The following is a 23,402-nucleotide window of genomic DNA, read 5'->3' as shown; positions in this document are numbered from 1 at the left end:
ATGTCCCTCAACAGAGGAATAGATAGAGAAAATGTGGTACATTTACACAATGAAGTACTACTCAGCAATTAAAAACAATGAATTCATGAAATTCTTAGACAAATGGATGGAACTAGAAAATATCATCCTGAGTGAGGTAACCCAGACACAAAAGAACACACATGGTATGAACTCACTGATAAGTGGATATTAGCCCAGAAGCTTGGAATACTCATGATACAATTCACAAACCACATAAAGCTCAAGAAGGAAGATCAAAGTGTGGATATTTTGGTTCTTCTTAGAAGGGGGGACAAATTACCCATGAAAGGAGTTACAGAGACAAAGTATGGAGCAGAGACTGGAGACATGACCATCCAGAGACTGCCCCACCTAGGGATCCATCCCATATGCAATCACCAAACCCAGACACTATTGTGGTTACCAACAAGTGCTTGCTGACAGAAGCCTGATATAGCTGTCTCCTGAGGGGCTCTACCAAGATGTTGTCTCAATTGTGAGTATCTATGCCCCAAATGCAAGGGCACCCACATCCATAAAAGAAACATTATTAAAGCTTAAATCATACATCAAACATCACACATTAAAAGGAAGAGACTTAAACAGCCCATTCTCACCAATGAACAGGTCATCAAAACAAAAACCAAACAGAGAAATAATGAAAGGAACAGAGGTTATAAATCAAATGGACTTAGTAGGATATGTACAGAAACTTTCACCCAAATACAAAAGATTATACCTTCTCAGCACCTCATAGAACCTTCTCTAAAATTGACCATATACTCAGTCACAAAGCAAGCCTCAAGAGATAAAGAAGATAGCCCTTTGCATCTTATCAGATCACCATGGATTAAAGGAAGACTTCAACACCAATATAAACAACAGAAGGCTTACAAACAGGTGGAAACTAAACAACTCTCTCCTCAATGAGCACTTAGTCAAAGAAGAAATAACAAACCAAAGACTTTCTAGAATTCAGTGAAAACTAAGGCACAATATACCTAAACTTATGGGTCACAATGAAAGCAGTGCTAAGAGGAAAGTCCATAGCACTCAGTGCCTTCATAAAGAAATTGGACAGGTAACATACTAGCAACTTAATAGCACACCTGAAAGCTCTAGAATAAAAAAAAAACCAAACAAACTCAGGGCTGACACAAATAAAACTGAAACAAAGAGAACAATAAAAGAATCAACGCAACCAACAGCTGGTTCTTTGAGAAAATCAACAAGGTAGACAAACCTTTAGCCAAACTACCTAAAAGGCTGGGAGACAAATCTAAATTAATAAAATCAGAAATGAAAGGGAGGGCATCACAACAGAACTAAGGAAAAATCAAAGAATGATTAGATCTTACTTCAAAAGCCCATACTCTACAAAATTTGAAAAACTGAATGAAATGAATAATTTTCTGGATAGAGTCCACTTATCAAAGTTAAATCAAGATCAGTTAAACAATGTAAATATACCTATAACCTCTAAGGAAATAGAAGCAGTAATTAAAAAACAGCCCTGCCCCCACAAACCCAAGGCCAAATGGTTTCCATGCAGAATTCTACCGGACTTTCAAGGAAGAGCTAATACCAATATCCCTCAAAGTGTTCCACAACAGAAACAGAAGGAACATTGCCAAAGCTCATTCTATGAGGCCACAGTCCCTCTGATTCCTAAACCATACAAAGACTCAAAAAAGAAAGACCAATTTTAGACCAATTTCCATTATGAACATTGATGCAAAATAATAAAATACTTGCAAACTGAATCCAAAAACACATGAAAATCATCATCTACCGTGATCAAGTAGGCTTCATCCCAGAAATGTAGAAATTGTTCAATATATGAAACTCCATCAATCCACCATGTAAACAAATTTTAAAAAAGAAATACACATCATATCATTGGATGCAGAAAAAAGCCTTTGACAGACTCCAACACCCCTTCATTTTAAAATTCTTGGAGAGATCAGGGATACAGGTCTGTACCTAAACACAACAAAGGCAATATACTGCAAACCAATAGCCAACATCAAATTAAATCGAGAGAAACTTAAAACTGTTCCACCAGAATCAGGGACAAGGCTGCCCTCTCTTCTGTATCTCTTCAATATAGTACTTGAAGTTCTAGCTAGAGCAGTTAAGATGCTAAAGGAGGCCAAGGAGATACAAATTGGGAAAGGAGAAGTCAAAGGATCACTATTAGCAGATGATACAATAGTATACATACGTGACCTCAACAACTGTCACAGAGAACTCCTACAGCTCATAAACACCTTCAGCAAAGTGGCTGAATAAAAAATTAACCAAAAAAATCCAGTAGCCCCCCCTTTATACAAACTATTAATGGGATGAATAATAAACGAGGGAAGCAACAACTTTCACATTAGCCTCAAATAATATAAAATATCTTGGTGTAACTCTAACCAAGCAAGTGAAGACCTGTATACCAAGAACCTCAGTCTCTCAAGAAAGAAACTGAATAAGAGATCAGAAGATGGAAAGATCTCCCATGCTCATGAATTGGTAGGATAACACAGTAAAAATGGCTATCTTACCAAAAGCAATCTACAGATTCAATGCAATTCTCATCAGAACCCCAACACAATTCTTTACAGACCTTGAAAGAAAAATTCTCAAATTCATATGGAAAAACAAAAAACCCAGAATATCTAAAACAATCCTGTACAATAAAAGAACTTCTGGAGGTATCACTATCCCTGATTTCAAGCTGTACTATAGAGAAATACTAATAAAGACTGCAAGATACTGGTATAAAAACAGAGAGGCTGATCAATGGAATAGATCCAAAGACCCCAAAATAAACCCATTCACATATGAACACTTGGCTTTTGACAAAGAAGGCAAAGTACAACGGGGGAATAAAAAGAAAACACCTTCAACAAATGGTGCTGGTCTAACTGGATGTCTGCATGTAGAATAATGCAAATAGATCCATATTTATTGCCCTGTACAAAGGTCACATTCTGAGTGGATCAAAGACCTCAAGATAAAACAAGATACACTAAATTTCATAGAAGGGAAAGTGGGAAATAGCCTTGAATACATTGGTACAGGAGACAACTTCCTAAACAGAGCACCAATAATTCAGGCATTAAGATCCACAATTAATCGGGAGGCAGAGGCAGGCAGATTTCTGAGTTCGAGGCCAGCCTGGTCTACAAAGTGAGTTCCAGGACAGCCAGGGCTGCACAGAGAAACCCTGTCTCAAAAAACAAAAAAAAAACAAACAAACAAACAAACAAAGATCCACAATTAATAAATGGGACCTCATGAAACTGAAAAGCTTCTGTAAGGCAAAGGATACCATCAATAGGACAAAACAGCAGCATAGAGAATAGGAAAAGTTACATCTGACAAGGGGATAATATCCAATATCTATAAAGAACTCAAGAAGTTAAACAGCAACAAACCAATAACCCAGTTAAAATAGGGTACAAAGCTAAACAGAGAACCCTCAACAGAGCAGTATCTATTGGCCAAAAACATTTAAGGAAATGTTCAATGCCCTTAGTCATCAGGGAAATGCAAATCTCTGAAATTCCACCCTACACCCATCAGAATGTCTAAGATCAAAAGCTGAAGTGACAGCCCATGCAGGTGAGTTGTGGAGCAAGGGGAATACTCCTCCATTGCTGGTGGAAATGTAAACTTTACAACTCCTCTGGAAAGCAGTTTGGTGGTTTCTCAGAAAATTGCAAATAGTTCTGTCTCAAGACCCAGCTATATCACCACTGGGCATATACCCAAAAGATGCTCCACAATACCACAAGGACTCTTCTTGCTCAACTATGTTCTTAACAGCTTTGTTCATAATAGTCAGAAACTTTAGCAACAACCTAGATGTCCCTCAGCTAAGGAACTGATAAAGAAAATGTGGTTCATTTGCATAACAGACTGCAACTCAGCTATTAAAACAAGGACATCATGAATTTTGCAGGCAAGTGGATAGAAACAGAAAATATTATCCTGAGTGAGGTAACCCAGACTCAAAAGTATATGCATGGTGCATATACTAAAGTACAAGATACCCATGCTATAATCCACAGACCCAAAGAAGTTAAATAACAAGGAGCGCCTAAGGGAGGATGCTTGAATCTCACTGAGAAGGATGAAAAAAATAGTCATCAGAGGTAGATGGAGGAAGGGAACTGGGTGGAAAAGGGGATGGGAAGGGGAACAGACTGGGGTGTGGGATAAGGTTGTAGGGAGAGCCCAGACAAAAGGGTCTGGATAGTGAAAGGAAATCAGAAGCAGGGTGGGGATCTCTGGGAAATGCTAGAGACATGGGATCAGAGATGCTTCAGGGAGTCTATGAGGGTGACCCTAGCAGAGACTCCTAGCAGTGGGGGTTATGGAGCCTGATGCGGCCACCTCCTAGAGTCAGGCAGGACTTCCAGTAGAGAGATAAGGACACCAAACTACCCATAAAACCTTTGACCCAAAATTTGTCCTGTGTATAAGAAATTCAGAGACAAGGACGGAGAAGAGACAGAGGAAAGAGCCAACTAATGACTGGTCCAACTTGGGACCTATTCCATGGGCAAGAACCAGTCCCTGAAACTATTAATGATACCCTGTTATACTTGCAGACAAGAGCCTAGCATAACTGTCCTCTGAGAGGCTGCATCCAGTAGCTGATCAAAACAGATGCAGAGACCCATAGCCAAATGTTGGAAAGAGTTCAAGAAGTCTTGTGGAAGAGTTGGAGGAAGGACTGAGAGATTCAGAAGGGATAGAGACTCCACAAGAAGAACAGAGTCAATTAACTTAGACCCCTGGGGGCTCCCAGAGACTGAACTACCAACTAAAGAGCATACATGGGCTAGACCTAGGCCCCCTGCACATATGGTCTTCATGCAAGCCCCCCCCCCCCAAAAAAAAAGTACTGAGGAGGCTGTCCCTGACTCTGTTGCCTACCTGTGGATCCTTTTTCCCTAGCTGGGCTGCATTGTCAGGTGGGTGGGAGAAGATATGCATAGTCCTGGAGTATCTTGATGTTCCAAAGTGTGTTAGTACCCAGGAGGAGCCTCCCTCTTCTCAGAGGAGAAGGGGAAGGGTGTGGGGGTGGAGCTTGTGAGGGGGTCCTTGGAGGAGATGTCAGGAGGAAGGTGGCTGTGATTGGGATGTAAAGTAAATAAATTAATGGGAAAAAAGAGGTATGCCTTTGTCCTGTACCTGCCCAGGAACTTGTCCCCCTAGATAAGGACTCTTCATGAAGAACATGAGCTGACTGATATAGCATGAGCCTTGTGTTTCCTCTTGAGTAGTACTGTGCAAGGAGGCCAGGTCGCTGGGGACATGTACCTGGACGAAGCCTAGGTTCTGGATAGAGCTCTGAGGGCTACGATGGAGAAGGGTCTGGAACTCCATCTGCCCAGTGCTTACGTGAATCTGATGCTTGTCTGAGAGACAGGCCTGCAAACAGAAGTCATGGTGAGCAGGATACTTGCCACATGAATGAGCAAAGGAATATATAACATAAAAAGCAATAATACTAAATGCACTGTAGGCTTTTCCTGGTTTCGGTACATCTTCACTGATGTTTTATTTGTTTTTTTTTTTTAAAGATTGCTTTGCTTCTTGGTGCTTTCTAGTTCCTTAGAAGAGCTTTGATAGTATGATTAGTGTTAAAAACCTTTACGTCAGTAGGTGTGTGCACAAGCCCAAGACTTTAGTACAGGTTAGATACAAAACATATTCACATGTGCACATGAACCACAATGACAATTTGCAAATTCAAATACAGTATTCTTTGCTCTATATTTTCCAAAGTATTTTGACAGCTATTAGTTAGATAAGTCATCAAACTTGGGTGGGTGGGATGGAAGACAGGGGGAAAGGAGAAAAAACATCTAATACTAACTCATGGCTTCCTCAGAACATTGGGCATTTCATAAGATTAAAATAAATTAGCTGAGACAACTTCTCAAAATCATTGCAGCAGAAACAGATGAGAAAGATATCTAGGTTTTTTTTTTTTATTTATCAGCAAGGCTACTTTTGAAGTTAACATATGCAAGCAATCATTTGTGTGATTTCATTACATTCAGCAGAAGACAAACTATGAAAATCTATCAAAACACAACACGACTGCCACAAAACACTTAACATTCCAAATGCTGAGCTACCACCCAGAACCATAGCTCAACATTTTAGGAATTTGCTCTAATTTTCACTGAGAAAAGGAACACAAATACAGGCTAATGAGTAAGTGATAAGGGAAACAGCTGTTTTGGTGTACCCATGTGTGTATGAGGTAGTATATGTATATGCACATATGTGCATGCATGGGTACATGTGTGTATGTATGTGTGTGTGTATCTGCTGGGGATGGAAACAAGGGTCTTGTGCATCCCAAACACAAGTTTTGCCACTAAGCTGCACACAGGCCTGTGGTTGCATTTCTGTGGTAGATAGAACATCTTACTAGTAACATGTCAGAGATGATCTTCATGCCTTCTTCCTGCAAATAGTTCCCATCCCTCGCATCCTCTTTGGCAGCTTCCCAGACTCCAGAGATGAGAAGGACAAATTCAACTCTTAGTTTTTTGTCGGCAAGCAACCTCCTGGAGAACTGGCCTTGAGCAAGGAACATCTTGGTGTATTTGAAGATGCACATGGCACTCGTCAAGCTCAACTGCATGGGAAGAGAAGATGGGGTCAGATGTTCCCTGGCATGGGGTGTGTAGAGTTTTGTTTCTGTCACTATTACTAGGAATTGAAATGACTCAGCATGGGGTTGAGGTGACAGCGTCCAGGTCATGCTTGCTATTGGGTGATGGGTAAATAACATTCCCAGCACCCATTTGTTCTCAGATGTTCAGCTTCCCCATTCATACCATGACCAAGGAAAACCAAAAAGTTCCTTATAGCCCTTTGGGTTTTAAGATGGTATATACTTAAAAAGGAAATCATGTCATAAATCATTTGATATATTGGCCCCAACATAATTCCATATTCTTCATTCTCTTCATCACCCTTGTGTGGTCTGTGCTCAAGGCACACTGAACGTTTATCATCTCTCAATAACCAAGGCTTTCTCCCAATATCATGCATGTTCTTCTGCTTGCCATGTCTTTATTCTCTGTTTGCCTAGCAAAACCCTCCTTCCCTGCGGTAGGGCCCTGGGCGTGGGGGAATAAAAGGAGGGGGAGAAAACCCCCCTCCTGCCAGAGTTCTGGTGCTCTGGGTGGGCAGACGCAAGAGGACTGCCGCACACTTTCCACGTGCTCCAGGTAGGTGTCTGGCTGTGGGAAGCCACGGAACCCAGTCCTCCAGGGGGTAGACGAGGGGCAGTCTGAGGTCTCTGGGCCTCATTGAGACCAGAGATAACAGGCTTTCAGTCTTAGGCATCTCAGACACAGCTGGATACCGTGTAAGAGCGCAGAACAAACTGGGGGCTCCCAGAGCAGCTGGGTCATCCCTAGAGCCAAAAGGAGGAGGGGGCAGGGGGAGAGGGGGCGCTGTGTGGTTCCCATGAGAGTGAGAGTCCTTGGTCCAATACCTGGTTGGAGTGCAGGAAAGCCTTCCAGTGGGAGGTTAGAAGCTCTTTAGGGGAAAGCCTATACCATCGTTAAGCATAGCAGACCTTGATGAGCAGAGACTGTCTATGGTTTTGGAGCTTTATTGTAGAAAGGCAGGGAGAAAGAGAGATGGTAGAAAGAGGGAGACTGGCCATGACCACGTGGAGAGAAGGGGGAAGGGAAGGAGAGGAGGAGAGATAGAGAAGATGCTAGTAAGAAAAGTAAGAGCGAGGAGTGGCCAAGAAGCTCCTTTTATAGTGGTCTGGGCTACCTTGTTGTTGCCAGGTAACTGTGGGGGTTGAGTTTAGCCAGAATCCCAGGAGCTTGGGGCTTTGTCTTTGTGACTGATAGTCACAGAATTATGGAGTTAGGGGTTTTGTGGTGTCAGGCACCTGTCTCTGGAAACTTGGATCACTGTTCCATCCCTTGTAGAGTTTCCTACTGGGTCTTTGGAAGCAAGCCTCATTCAACCAAAACAGGCCCTACACTCTGCTTCTCTCTTTATACATCTTTACTACATAAAATTTTCAGATGTTTGTAAAGGTGGAGAGGGTAGGCTTATGTCACTACATGTGTGTTGCCCACGTTCAACAGTTATCCTTCACTAGCAGCATTTTTAAAAAATTAATATATACGTATTGATTTTCCAAGAATTTTATATATGGATACTATGTAATTTGATCATATCCCTTACCCAACCCTTTATCTAATTTACTCAAGATCCATCTACCACCACCTTAGCTCCACCCAGTCCAATTTGTGCTGCTCGAGTATTAATGGGTGTAGAGTCATCCACTGGAGCGTGGTCAACCTACCTGGGGGCACACCCTTAAAGAAAACTGACTCTCCCTTCCCCAGAAGCCATCAAATGTCCACAGGTCTCAGCTAGGATGGTGCTCATGGGCTCCTCCCTCCTCCAGGCAGCATATGTTCCTGCTCTTCAGATTCTTTTTCTTTTGATGTAAAATCTTAGATATCATTTTTATCTCTGAATACTTTAGTCTGTAAACTGACAGAGAAGGACTCATTCTGCAAACATTCTCACTATGTTGAATTAAAAGAGCCATGGTTCTATCTTACTCCTTTTGTAAACCAACAACTACTAACATCTGTTGGAGTTAACTGAACTGTTTCCTGTGCTTCTATTGAATCATGTCCTTCTCCTAATAACAGTGCTTAGCACCATTTTTGAAGGATAGCTGCTTTCACATTTAATTTTATTCATCAGTGTCTATAAGACAGGGGTTAAATATTTCCTTCTTTGGTCTTTAGTATCTTCTAGAAACTGATTAGTAAATGTGTGTGGTGAAATGGAGTAGATTCTGTGTTTACTGATGGTCACAGTTATTTATCCCCCTGGCGCACTGGGTTCCATGGCTTCCCACAGCCAGACATGTATACAGCTTAGAGATAGCTCTAAAAATAAAAATTTCTCCTTAACTATAAAAATAAGCTAGTTTGTGAGTAAACTCTTTTGAAGTTTGTGTGTGTGTGTGTAGTGTGTGTGTGAGTGTGTGTGTGTGTGTGTGTGTAGTGTGTGTTCATGCATGCATATAGAGGAAGGTGGTCAGTGACAGGTGTCTTCCTCAGTCACTCCTGAGAAGTTACGACTAGGCAGGAACTCCACACCCCAGGACCTTGAGTACTGCCGTATGTGCAGTACTCATGAGGAAATGTGTGGAATGAGGCTTGCTACTTCCAGGGTGACACTACTGACATGGCACACCTTATTTATGGTCTTCTCCTCTGAATTGGGGAGCCATAGAATGGAGATGTCAGAAGCACAGAACTAAAGGAGGAGGAGGTCGAGTCTCCATGATAGGAAGAGTCATAAAACACCTTCCCTGTGTTCAGTTGGCAGGTATAGTAGCTTACTTAACCATAGCTTGTATTCTGGGAAATCTAGAGTTAGAAGACAGATGTGCCCTTAATCCCTCTTCAAGTGCTATGTTATATGAAGTCAAATAATCTCTGTCGTCAGGTTCCCGAAGGTTTCAGGGAGATTATGGCATTTGACACCAGCTTTAATGAAAAAGTAATACCTGTTCCAGGCTAAGAAATAACTATTTCAAGAATACGAGAAACATCTATAATGGCAAAGCCTAGAATAGATGGCATGTGAGGGAAGGTACAGAGATAATGAGCTGGGCCAAGTAAGGTCTTTGGATGCTGTGCAGAGAATCTTAATTTTCTCATGTAGGGAGCCATCAGGCATCTGATAGTAGCAGGTGACATGATCAGATGAAAAGAGATTGGTAAGAGGAGAGAAGTATGTGATCACAGGAAGTCCAGCCATCCTCCCCAGCTTTGGCCTGATTGTTATTCAGTGTTCAAGATGAAGACTTAGGAGGAAGAATGGGAAATACGTGACAGGGCCACCCGCTGTCTTTCAGTCATTCCACTCCTGTCTCTCCACTGTCATGGCACTTACACTCCAGTGGTGGAAAGAAGAATAAAAAATAAATAAATAAATAAATAAATAAAGCAAGCTGGCGAGATGGCTTAGTGGGTAAGAGCACTGACTGCTCTTCTGATGGTCCTGAGTTAAAATTCCAGCAACCACATGGTGGTTCACAACCACTCGTAATGAGATCTGACACCCTCTTCTGGTGGATATGAAGACAGCTACAGTGTACTTATATATAATAATAAATAAATCTTTGGGCCAGAGCAAGCAGGAGCTGAGTGAGCAGAAGCCCTAAAATTCAATTCCAACAATCACATGAAGACCCATAACCATCTGAACAGCTACAGTATACTCATATACATAAAATAAATAAATATTTAAAAACTAAAATAAGATAAAGTATTTAAAAATAAATAAGTAAATGAAAGAAAGACAGACAGACAGACAGACTGTGGCTAGGTACTGAAGTATCAATGGAGAGAACCTAGGGAGTAAGGAGCGAAAGCACAGGGTGACTTCTGTGAGAAAGAAACACTTGAGCTAAGTGTCCAAGGACCATTTTCATCTCTCTGTTTAGCCAAAGGCACAACTTATGAGAAGGACAATTACTCTAGTTTTGGGCCACTATAGCCTGAGACTATGGTTAGATGAAGGAGACAAAGACCGGGTGAGGAAAGTATAGGTCAGAAGGAACCAAAGCATGAAGGGTTTCATGTTACTGAATGTGTAACACAAAGGTGGAATGGTGTTAAGAGAGAGGAAGTCACCAATTGAGGCTTTTCCATAGTAACATTCTGATTACCGATGTGGCGAGTGTTATCAAGGTTGACAGAGATACCCGTACTTCATGAAAGATGGTCAGCTTGTGGGTCAATGGGAAACAGGAAAGATGGAAGAGACAGGGAGATTCTGGTCACATTTTTTTTTAAAGGAAGAACTCATTAGTTCATTATACTTGATGGGTACAGAAAAACAAAGGATGTTCAAGTGACCATGGGTGTTTTGACTTGATCCTGGGTACCAATGCTGTTCTTCCTGGAGCCAAAAGAATCAGGAGGGAAATGAGTGATTTTGAAATTGGAAGTTTATCTTTACCTATCCTAAATCAGATAGGGGACTAATATCCAATATATATAAAGAACTCAAGAAGGTTGACTCCAGAAAATCAAATAACCCCATTAAAAAATGGGGCTCAGAGCTAAATAAAGAATTCTCACCTGAGGAATTCCGAATGGCTGAGAAGCACCTGAAAAAAATGTTCAGCATCCTTAATCATCAGGGAAATGCAAATCAAAACAACAATGAGATTCCACCTCACACCAGTCAGAATGGCTAAGATCAAAAATTCAGGAGACAGCAGATGCTGGTGAGGATGTGGAGAAAGAAGAACACTCCTCCATTGTTGGTGGGATTGCAAGCTTGTACAACCACTCTGGAAATCAGTCTGGTGGTTCTTCAGAAAATTGGACATAGTACTACCGGAGGATCCCACAATACCTCTCCTGGGCATATATCCAGAAGATGTTTCAACCAGTAAGAAGGACACATACTCCACTATGTTCATAGCAGCCTTATTTATAATAGCCAGAAGCTGGAAAGAACCCAGATGTCCCTCAACAGAGGAATGGATACAGAATATGTGGTACATTTACACAATGGAGTACTACTCAGTTATTAAAAAGAATGAATTTATGAAATTCCTAGGCAAATGGATGGACCTGGAGGGCATCATCCTGAGTGAGGTAACACAATCATAAAAGAACTCACATGATATATACTCACTGATAAGTGGATATTAGCCTAGAAATTTAGAATACCCAAGATACAAGATACAATTTGCAAAACACATGAAACTCAAGAAGAACGAAGACCAAAGTGTGGACACTGTGCCCCTTCTTAGAATTGGGAACAAAACACCCATGGAAGGAGTTACAGAGAAAAAGTTTGGAGCTGAGATGAAAGGATGGACCATCTAGAGACTGCCATATCTAGGGATCCATCCCATAATCAGCCTCCAAACGCTGACACCATTGCATATACTAGCAAGATTTTGCTGAAAGGACCCAGATATAGCTGTCTCTTGTGAGACTATGCTGGGGCCTAACAAACACAGAAGTGGATGCTCACAGTCAGCTATTGGATGGATCACAGGGCCCCCAATGGAGGAGCTAGAGAAAGTACCCAAGGATCTAAAGGGTCTGCAACCCTATAGGTGGAACAATATGAACTAACCAGTACCCCCTGGAGCTCGTGTCTCTAGCTGCATATGTATCAAAAGATGGCCTAGTCGGCCATCATTGGGAAGAGAGGCCCCTTGGTCTTGCAAACTTTATATGCCTCAGTACAGGGGAACGCCAGGGCCAAGAAGTGGGAGTGGGTGAGTAGGGAAGGGGGGGTGGAGATGGGAGACTTTTGGGATAGCATTGGAAATGTAAATGAAGAAAATACCTAATTAAAAAAAATAGAAAAAAAAAGAAATTGGAAATTTGCAGCACTTGAGAGAGGATTGGAATGATGTTATGAAATACACTGTCTGATATTATCCCATTGATTTAAGACTAAGAAGCAAGAGGAGGTTACCAGGAGAGAAAGCTAGAAATGACTCTAATTTCAATGTCAAAATATAATTCTGAATAGTACATTCATCAAGTTCTAATCATGGTCTCTATAATTATGCAAAATCCAGGGAAATACTCTGAGGAAGAAGTAGCACTTACCTTATTAGGGAAGCTTATGAGGTCTCTCAATATATGAATAGAATCCATTATTGCTTCCTAAACAGCAGAAACAAGCCAGCAACAAATGAGAGAGAGAGAGAGAGAGAGAGAGAGAGAGAGAGAGAGAGAGAGAGAGAGAGAGAGAGAGAGAGAGAGAGACTCAATATTATTTTAAATGCATCTTGCTTATAAAGAAATGGAGCATATACTGTGTTTTTCTAGACCATGACCTTGTCTCAAAGTTTCCTTCTAGTCCAGCATTACTCTGTTGTGCCTCTGATGAGCCTTCCCTAGACCCTGTAAGAAACTGAAATAATAGAAGCTGGAATAAAGGGACACAACAAGGTAGAACTTTGAAGAAGGGGCAGAGAAAATGTCAGAGGAAAGAAATGATTAGGTCTGGAAGAGTATCTTGTAATTCTAGTGAAACAAAAAATATGCTCTTTGTAGACATGAATGTCCTCTCATGACCATTATAAAGCAAAGCTGCATAAATTATGTAAAGACCTTTGAGTTTATGGCCATTTACTAAGAAGTTGTACTTGTGGCCGGAGATATGGTTCACTTATTAAGTGTACTGTTCCTCTAGAGGACCAAGGCACAATTTCTAGCACCCACATGGCGGCTCACAACCATCTGTAATTCCAGTTCCAGGGGAATCTCATACTCACTTCTGGTTTCCATGGGCACCAGGTATGTGTGTGTGGCACACAGACATACACACAGGCAAAATACCCATAGTCACAAAATAAATAAATCTTTTAAAACTTAAAATATGATGTTTATGAAAAAGAAATTGCTTGAATTTGGGCTGTATCCATTTGTTTATGGTTGTTAACAGAATAAAAAAATCAGAATTATAAACATGTTATTCATAGAAACATTAGGAGAATTATATATAATGATAACTGACTTGTATTGCTTTTTTTGTTATATAGCAGAAGCACTCGCAGGAGCCTAGCTGCCTGCATACCTGTTTTTTTTTTTTTTTTCCATTTTTTGGCCTGGATTGAGCAATAGCCCTTGCTGAAAAGCCTACTGTTCAGAGGTTCTGCTGCTATCTAGGTGTATAGACAGCGATTTAATCATGTTCAGGGCCATTACCTGATCTGTATAAGGTACTTTGCATGCTGAAGATATTAATACATCCTGTATTTGTGACCACTGACCACACAAAGAAGTGTTTCTGCTCTCCATATACAAGCGGCTCAGGATCTCAGTGATCATGGTAATGTAGTTCCTGATTTCCATGTAACTTCCTGCCAGCTGGAGAGTAGACAGGTTTTCCAGAGTGGAGTTATATCTGATGAAAACATAGAACTATGATTATGATATGATGGCATTGTAAAACTTTACTCTGCCAAAGGGGGAATGGAGTTTGTTCTTAAGTAGGTCTGAACCAAAGGAGAATGATGTGAGGGACAGGTGGTCTGTCTAGGGAAACTTGAAACACACAATGAGACATGATACCAAAATCCTAACAACACATCACCTTTGATTAGAATTGCAAACACACAAGATGTCAATCAGATGCTAACCAACATACAGGCATCACAACAAATGAAAGTATGTGGCTCAGAGCCAAAGACACATTAGCTAGAGCTGCCGGAGGTAGAGCAGGTAGCCTAACCATTAAGAGCTCATAGTGTATAGACCTATATTAGAGTGGAAATGGACAACATATTTGTAGCTGAGTGTAAGAGCACAAGTTCATGTCTTCAAATTTTAATAATTGGGCATTTTACTTATTTACGAACAGGACATTAATGTCTTGGACTGAGCTCTGTGCATAAGGCCAACACCTCTTCCAACCCTTACTCTACACTGTCCTTGTTCTATGACAGCAAGACATCATTTGCTTAAATTACTCAGCCTGAATTTCCAAAGGTAAAACAAACTCCAAATAAATAAATTTGCTTGATGAGCAATGAATCATATACTAAACACAGATGACATGCAAATGACTAAAGACTGTAGGAAGCAAATTATAGAACCACACAAATGAGTCTGAGCAGAAACAGCACAGATTGTACAGTTATGGAAAATGAGTTTCGCAGTCAATAAACATACATACAAAATACCAAGTAAACACAAACAGCCAGAGTAAAACCTTGGAAGAGGGGCCCATACCCCGAGAAACACATATAAAAGATCCAGTTTTCAATGACATTTTATGGAACTACCAAAGAAACTTAAAGTTCAATCTAACACAGGAAAATAACAGACAAGAGAAACTTCCTGTGAGACCCAAATGATGGATGAGTCAGAGACTTCAAAGCAGAAATCATATGTTCAAAGAACTAAAGGAAACTAATTTTGAAGATTCAATAAAGGTATTATGGTGACTAATCAAATATAGACTACCAATAAAGAAAAGCTATAAATTTGCTATAAAATCAAATGAGATTTCTAGAGCTAAAGGTATAATGCAATAATGAAATTCACTGCGGAGTCTGAAAAGTCAATTTGGGAAAAACAATTGGAGATAGAACAATAGAGATGATGGGCAATGAGCAGGAAGAGAGGAGGAGAATGAGCAGAGATGTTTAGAAATGCTGGATGGCAAGTTCACAAATTATAGTTTTCCTTTCTTAAATTCACATAAAATGTATATAAAATGCATGGTTGAGTCTATAATGGGGTGTGCTATAATAGTCACAGCCTGAAAAGAAATCTGGGATGAATCTTTGGAATGATGACATGATCCTGTACAGCAAGTGGAATCCACTGAAGGCAACCAAGGAAAAAATTAACATACCTCATATTGCCTCTGATGTACATTACATCCTTCCTTTTTTCTATTTTTTAAGAAATAGTAGACTATATAAAATAATAATTATAGCACTGTGTCTTAGTTTCTTTCCCTGTTGCTCTGATGAGAGCGACTTAAAGAGAAAAGATGTATTCTGTCTCACAGTTCAAGGGTACAGTCCACCATGGAGGGAAAAAAAAAAACAAGAAACAAAAGCTTAAAGCAACTATTCATGACACAGCCACAATTAGGAAGTAGGCACAATGAAAGCTGCTGCTGTTCCACTCCCAGCCAGGGAATGATGCCTCCCACAGTGGGCAGGCCACCCGCTTTGATTAATGTAATCAAGATAAATCTCTCCCAGACCTAACAAGAGGCCCATCTCCCAGGTGACTATAGATTCTATCAAGCTGACAGCACTAACCACCACACATTGTATTGTATGTTTGTTTGTAATATATATAGGATCTATATTTATGATAGAAATTTCCACAAAAAGTAAGTAGAAATAGAGCCACATAGGAGTGTCATTTCTGTATTTTATAGAAATTAAGTGAACTATCTGTAATAGCTTTTATTAACTTAAGATGGAAATAGTAAGACCTCGGGCAACAATTAAATAAAACCTTAGAAAATATTTTAAAATGATAAAAGATGTTAATGTAGCACCTTATAACATACTCATTCAAGAGAAAAAGAAGAACAGAATCATCTTAAGATGTAGAAGAGCAAGTGATAAACAACTCAGCCATGTGTTGATAATGTTGAACCCATGCCAGTCAAAACTTAGAGATAAGACTGTACCAAAATTATACCTAAGTGTCTTTACGTAGTGGACAAATAAGTTATGTTCAAGAACAAAACTGGATTGAAAGTTTAGGAAAGAAAAAGGTATCAATGCAGGCAGCTACCGTAAGGCACGGAAATGGGTATACTTACATCAGGCTATAAACACGAGAGGAGCAAGTTTTAATTACACAGAGGAAGACTTTCTAATGATAAAATGGGTCAAGCCATCAGAAAGGTGAAAGTTACAAATATATAATCGGTCAAAGTGCTAAGAGGAAGAAGGTGAGTGCTCAGCCCTGACCCATCTATGTTAACCATGGCACCACCAAGGCTTAGGAAGCACAATGAAAGAGGAATTACAAAAAAATGTAAGGGCTGGAGGATGGGGAGGAGTGTTGTGAAATGCTGTCTTCTGGGCATGGCATGACTGTCACAATCATGAACTCAACGGCTGTGCAAGACCTACACAAGATCAAACCAGGCAAAACCCCAGCATAGATGGGATAGACAAACAGAGAGGCGAAGAGGAAAGAAAGAAATTCCTCAAAGAGTCAAATGTACACTATCTGATGAGGGACAATGCAGGGCCTAGAGTAGGCTGAGAAAATAAAGAGATGTCACTTTTAAAAAGTACTACTGGAGCCGGGCGTGGTGGTGCACGCCTTTAATCCCAGCACTCGGGAGGCAGAGGCAGGCGGATTTCTGAGTTCGAGGCCAGCCTGGTCTACAAAGTGAGTTACAGGCCAGCCAGAGCTATACAGAGAAACCCTGTCTCGAAAAAACCAAAAAAAAAAAAAAAAAAAAAAAGTACTACTGGCCAAGTAGATATAAAACTATTACAGTATTTATCCCTTAAAAAATCCTGTCCACAAAAATACTAGAGAATACACTAGAATGAAAAAATTCCTAAAGAAACAAGCGACTTAAACTAACTCAAGAAGAAACAACAACAAAAAATAATGAGGTTAAATTAATAAAAGCCCACAAAGACCTTTCCAGACCCAAATGATTTCATTGGCAGTTTCTATCAAATCATTACAGAATTAGTAACTGCCATTCGCAAAATCTTCCAGATATTACAACTCAGAATATTTACAGGTTGATTGAGACAAGCCTTCCCCTGATACCATAGCCAGACAAAGACAACCCAAGAAAGAAAACTACAGGCCAGTATCTCTGAAGCATAGAGACACACAGCTTCTCAAAGAGAGCAAGCCCTCCCCCCCCCCCCCCCCGCCAGTCCAGCAATCCTGAGAAGGATTAGATGCACACGGGATTTATTCCTGAAATGCAAAATTGACTCCATCCAAAAACTAATGCCCGATTGTAACTTATGTCTTGATTTGTTTGTGCAGTTAGAACAAAATATTTGTACCTTTTTAACTTAAGAGACAATTCATTTTGTGTATTTTAGAGGCCGTGAATGTGAAGATGAAGGACCTGCAAGTTTTATATCTGGTGAGGGCTCTTCTCTCCCTCAAAGTGGCAGCGTTATGCTTCATTGTTCTTGGGGAAGAGTCTGGTCTCACACTGTAGCAGATGAGAGCTAAGATGGGGCTAGCTTGATTTTCCTAGCCCCTTTTGCAAGGTTAGTGATCCTAATTATGAGGGGAAAGCCCTCTTGTCTTGGACTTATTCTACATTGATACCTTGAAATAAATTTGATTCCTGGAAGAAAAACCTTAATACTTTCAGAGAAGATAAAAAAAATCCAAATGACAGTAACATCTTCACAGAATAAATGAAAAATAAAACCACATAATCACATTAGGTTTAGAAATGGAATTTAAAAAGCCCAGCATGCTCCCATGATTCAAAGCACTGAACAAAGTAGGAGCAGAATAGACTCTCCTCAACCCAGTAATAAATAACTGTGAAAATCACACAGCTCATGCCATACTCTATCTTGAAAGGCCGAGTACTGTCCCTAAAGCAGGAAAGCAGACCAGGATTCCTACTATTGTCTCTCAGCTCATCATTAAATTTGATGTTCTAGCTAAGGAAGAACAAGAAATTAAAGGCAGCCTGACTGGGAGAAAGAAGTAAAGCTATTTGCACTTACAGATGATAGAGCTTATATGTAGAAAATCCCAGAAGGTACACTAAAAAAAACTAAACTATTGTTACTTAATATATGACATAAATATCTAAAGAAATTAAATTCAAGTTACTGCCCATATTCAGTAGCCACACATAAACCACCGATATACAGAAGCAATTTTATTGCGATGCACTAACAATAAAGAATCCAAAACTAAAATTAAGAAAACATTTCCATTTGTAATAATATCAAAATAATGAAATGCAGATAGGCATAATGGCATATGCCTGTTGACTCAAAAGGGAAGCTGAGGCAGAGGGATTGACAGTTTGAGTATAGTCTGGACTACAAAGTGTGTTCAGTATCAGCTTGGGCTTTATAATAAAGTCCTTTCTAAGAGGAGGAGGAAAAGTGTTTATATATATATTTAGCATTTATAGAACACTGTTGAAAAAATGGAAATCTAGTTGAGGTATCCATGAACTGAAGGAGTTAATCGTGCTTAGAGCTCTGTTACTGAAACTGGCCTAAAGATTCAACAGAATACCTATGAAAATCCCAGCGGGATTTCACTGTATTTTGATTTTTATATCCTGTTCAGCAGGTGTCTAGAGCCCTGGCACACAGTCCTGGGAGGGGCAGAGTAAGACAGAGCAAGGCTGGCCACACCATGCATGCTCTGCTTCGTTTTTACAGAAATCCACAAGCTGACATTAGAAGCCAAAAGGAATTACAAAAACTCTGAAGAGTCACTGTTAGAAGATAAAAATTAATGAGTTCAGCTTTAACATTTACGACAAGGGACTATATGTGGCTCAGTGGTGTAGTGCTTGGCCTCCATGAACTAGGCCCTGGGTTCAATACTTAATATGGGGGGAAAAAAATCACAAAACTACAGCAGTCAAGGCAGCATAAGACTGTCATGGAGGGGTACCCAGGGTATCTGTGGAATAAAAAGAAATGAGACTTAAGAAACAAACCTTAACATTTAAGGTCTGTCCCAGTTTACTTTCTGTTGCTGTGATAAAATATTAACCAAAAAACAAGTTGAAGAGGAAAGGGTTTATTTCATCTTACAGCTTCCATTATGAAGGAAATTCAGGAAAGAAAGTCAAGGCAGGGATCTGGAAGCAGGAACGGAAGCAGAGGCTGTGGAAGAACACTGCTCACTGGCTTGTTCCAGATGGCTTGATCAGCCTGCTTGCTTAGTTGATGCAAGACTAATCTACCCAGGGTGGGGGTAGCGCACCACCCTCAGTGGGCTGGGTCTTCCCACATCAATCATTAATCATGGGAATGTCCCCAAGGCTTGCCTACAGGCCAATTGATGGAGGCATTTTCTTATCTTAGGGTTCCTCTTCCCAAATGAATTCAGTTTCCCAACACAGTTAGCACAGAGGAAAATATCTCACCTCATCCAGCACTGGTGGAAATACCAATGCCATGCTGCTGAAGTACTAGCAAGAAATATCATATGACCCACTGAGTCTACCTCCAGGAAATAAAAATGCTCACCCACACCAAAACTTACAGGAAAATCTGTTTGGCCCATAGAGGGGCACTATTAGAAGGTGTGGCCTTGTTGGAGGAAGTTTGTCACTGGAAATGGGCTTTGAGACCAGATCCTCCTCCTAGCTCCCTGGAAAGTAGTCCCCTCCTGGCTGCCCTCAGATGAAGATGTAGAACTCTCAGCTCTTTCTCCAGCACATGTCTGCCTGGATGCTGTCGTGCTTCCTGCTTTGATGATAATGGAACTGAGAAACTGTAAGCCATCCCCAGTTAAACGTTATCTTATACAAGAGTCGTGGTGTCTCTTCACAGCAATACAACCCTAACTAAGGCAGAGGTATGGTGTCTCTTCACAGCAATACAACCCTAACTAAGGCAGAGGTATGGTGTCTCTTCACAGCAATACAACCCTAACTAAGGCAGAGGTATGGTGTCTCTTCACAACCATAAACCCCAACTAAAACACTGACTTACTACAGACAAAATATAGGTAATTTCACATGCTGATGTGTAAAAAAAGTGAGGCATTTCAGTAAATATTACTCAGCTACAAAACATGGTTTAAAACATGCTTTAAAAAGACAAAGAATCGTGGGCGTTAAGCACATGCACAGTTCTGTGCAAGTGGTACTTAACAGGCCGATTGTGGGAAAACCTCGCTTTGCTCAGCATGAGAAGGCCAATTTACTGTTGTTCTTTTAGTAGCTGTTTGTCATCTCTCCAGAGATGACGACCTCTCTTGTAGGGTGTCTGTGTTGCAACCTATTACTTACAAGTCCTTGTCACAGCAGTCATTTCCATGATAACGGGGTAGCACAGTCACTGTCACAGTGCATGGCTGCACCTTGGAGCCTTGGCCATCTGTGATCTCAGTTGAAACAATGACTGTGAAGGAAGATGACAGAGGAGGGTCATCCTGGACACACAGCTGCAGAGAAGAGTCTACACATCAACAGCAGCAAAATAGTATAGGTGATGGTGACAGGGTACAGGGTGCTGGCAAAACTCAGGCAAGCTGTTCTCCCTCTCGCATCATACACAGTGAGGGTACCAGCAAACCAGTAAATAGATCACTGGGAATTATGCAAAACCATGAGTTATGGTGGGAATGGCTTTTTTCTTTTCTTTTTTTTTTCTTTTTTGCTTTTAATGATTTTTGATTGAAAATGAATTTTTCTCACAATATATTCTGATTATAGTTGACATTCCCCCAACTCCTCCCAGATCCTCGCCACCTATTTCACACCCTAGCTCTCTTTTGTTGGAAACAGGTACCTTTAAAAAGAAAAAGAAAGAAAGAAAAGAATAAGAAAAAATAAAAACAAAAAAATCTGAACAGGGAAAAACAAACTAATGAACAGATATAAAAAAGTCAAAGAAAAAGCACAAGAAATACATATAGATGCAGAGACAGAGAAATATACATGTGCACATAGAGATATCCTATAAAACCACGAAACCAGAAACCATAATATGTAATCAAAAGATCTATAAAGTTAAAAAAAACAGAAAGAAAGAAAGAAAGAAAGAAAGGAAGAAAGAAAGAAAGAAAGAAAGATAGATGAATGCCCAGACAAAGCTATACCCAATGATCAGTGTCTTGATCAGCCGTACAGAGACGCTTCCTACTACATTAGATGGAACAAATATACAACTGGACAATGTGCAGAGAGTGAGAGACCCTTGAACACTCAGTCCTACATGGGATGTCTCCATCAAATCCTTCCCCACAGGGCTCAGGGAGCCCAGCAGAAGAGGAGGCAGAAAGAGTAGAAGAGTCAGAGGGGCTAGAAGACACCAAGGAAACAAGGCGTTCTAGACACAAAGGGATTGTCGCACATATGAACCCACAGAGACCATGGCAGCATGCATAGGACCTGCGAGGCTCTAAGCCAGATGCATCTCAGCCCTGAGAGGGGAGGTGGACATAAGCCTCCATTTCTAGCTCAAAAGCTATCTCCAATTGAAAACTTGCAAAAGAGAAATTAAGGTGAAATGAGCTCAACAGAATCTCCTTGGATATACAAACCACACTAAAGGGCAGGCCCCATGCCCAGGAGTACATGACCAGCTGAATGGTACTTTGGAGGGTTTTTATGTCTTATGAAAAATTATTTGTAATTATGTGTTTGTCTGTATGTCTGTGTCAGGGTTATGTACATGTGAGTGTAGGTGCTCTTAGAGGCTAGAAGAAGGTACTAGATCCCATGGAGCTAGGGCCATAGGCAGTTGTAAGCCACCCGATCTAGGTGCTGAGAACCAAACTCAGGTCTTTTCTAACCTAAGTACATCTTAACCACTGAGCCATCTCTCCTGCCCCATGGTCATGGCTTGTTTACAAGGGATTCAAATACAAAACACAATACATAAAAAGACCTAAAGGTTCTTTTGCCCTTCTGGGGAGATCTTACAGCCTAACCTAACATCTGAGCACCAAAAGAAGGTCAGTGAATGCTCATCAGACCGTGAGTGTCAAAGAGGATAGACAGACCAGAATGTTCATTAGACAGGGAGATGGGAGGAGTCATAGAGAACAGACAGACCAGTGAATGCTCATTATCATAGAGGTCAGACAGGCAGGTGATGTCACCATGTGCTGCTGGAGGCAGGGGTAAATCATTATCCATTCATGGAAGGCAGGACCACCCCACCCCTCAGAGTGTCCCTGTCCACGGAAAACATAAGGAATGCTGAAATGGGGTACCAAGGACATGGGGTATGTAGTCCAGACTCTCATATTTTACTTAGATCCTAAATGATAGAGACAGATTTAACAGGAAAAGGTAAAGAAGAAATCTGAGGGGAGGTTTACATAAAAACATCTGTATATATCTAGCAAGAAATGGCTAGTTGATGGACCTGGGAATCCTCTCATGTAACAAAGGCCCAAAGGCAGTGGCTCTCAACCTGTGAGTCTTGACCTCTTTGGGGATAGCATATCAGAGATCCTGTATATCGGATACTTACTTTTCATCAAAATAGTTTTATGGTTGGGGGGTCACCACACCATGAGGGTTTGTATTAAAGAGTCACTGAATTAGGAAGGTTGAGAGCCACTGCTCAAAAGTATGATGAGGAGTGTTGCTGGTGACATTGCGTTTAGGTGATAGCCTCATGTACAGTTGTGTGTACCACACAGGAAGAGCAGCATACATGTGAACCTTGAGTATGTATATAGGAGACCCAACCTTAAATCCAGTACTAGAGTTTGGAGACTTAACTTGGATGTCAGTTCTTCTTAGGACACGGGCACTGGCCATGTAAATTCCAATTTCTGGGAAGCTCAAATGTTGGGCTCTGCCTTTCCCCCAAGATTCTGAGCCAGTTATGATTGTGTGGACCCCTGGAAGTTCCAGTTTTAAGAAGTACCCCCACCACAGAAAATATGCTCTGAATCAAGAGAGAGGATGGGAGAAAAGGGATAGGTTTTAGGTAAGACTTAATTTAATTTGATGTAGTAACTGCTATTTTCACTCATGCAAAGGATGGGACAAGGTGAGAAACATTAAACATCTGCTCTACTACATTTAGGCTTGCTTTGCTGATCATATTTATTCTGTTGTAATTGTGAACTCAGGCATTCACCGGGAATCTAATGAAATGACAGTTAGCAGTGTATATCACATGAAGGATTTGAGCAACATTT

The 23,402-nt window shown here is 40.7% G+C and overlaps 1 protein-coding gene across 1 annotated transcript in view; it reads right to left on the bottom strand.

Annotated features, from left to right (window-relative positions):
- The window catches only part of Pkd1l1 (polycystin 1 like 1, transient receptor potential channel interacting), a gene marked incomplete at its 3' end in the record, with an annotated part of 141,644 nt that overhangs the window by 64,751 nt on the left and 53,491 nt on the right, over window positions 1–23,402 (bottom strand). Inside the window, 5 exon segments of the mRNA XM_085829334.1 lie at window positions 5,194–5,433; window positions 6,446–6,655; window positions 12,666–12,722; window positions 13,770–13,968; window positions 20,530–20,641. Of these exon segments, the coding sequence (XP_085685460.1) occupies window positions 5,194–5,433; window positions 6,446–6,655; window positions 12,666–12,722; window positions 13,770–13,968; window positions 20,530–20,641 (818 nt within the window).

Source organism: Mus caroli, unplaced genomic scaffold (genome assembly GCF_978045245.1).
Source record: "Mus caroli unplaced genomic scaffold, Mus_caroli_1 scaffold_13, whole genome shotgun sequence".
NCBI lineage: Eukaryota > Metazoa > Chordata > Mammalia > Rodentia > Muridae > Mus > Mus caroli.
This window is presented reverse-complemented; position numbering and strand designations above follow the sequence as displayed.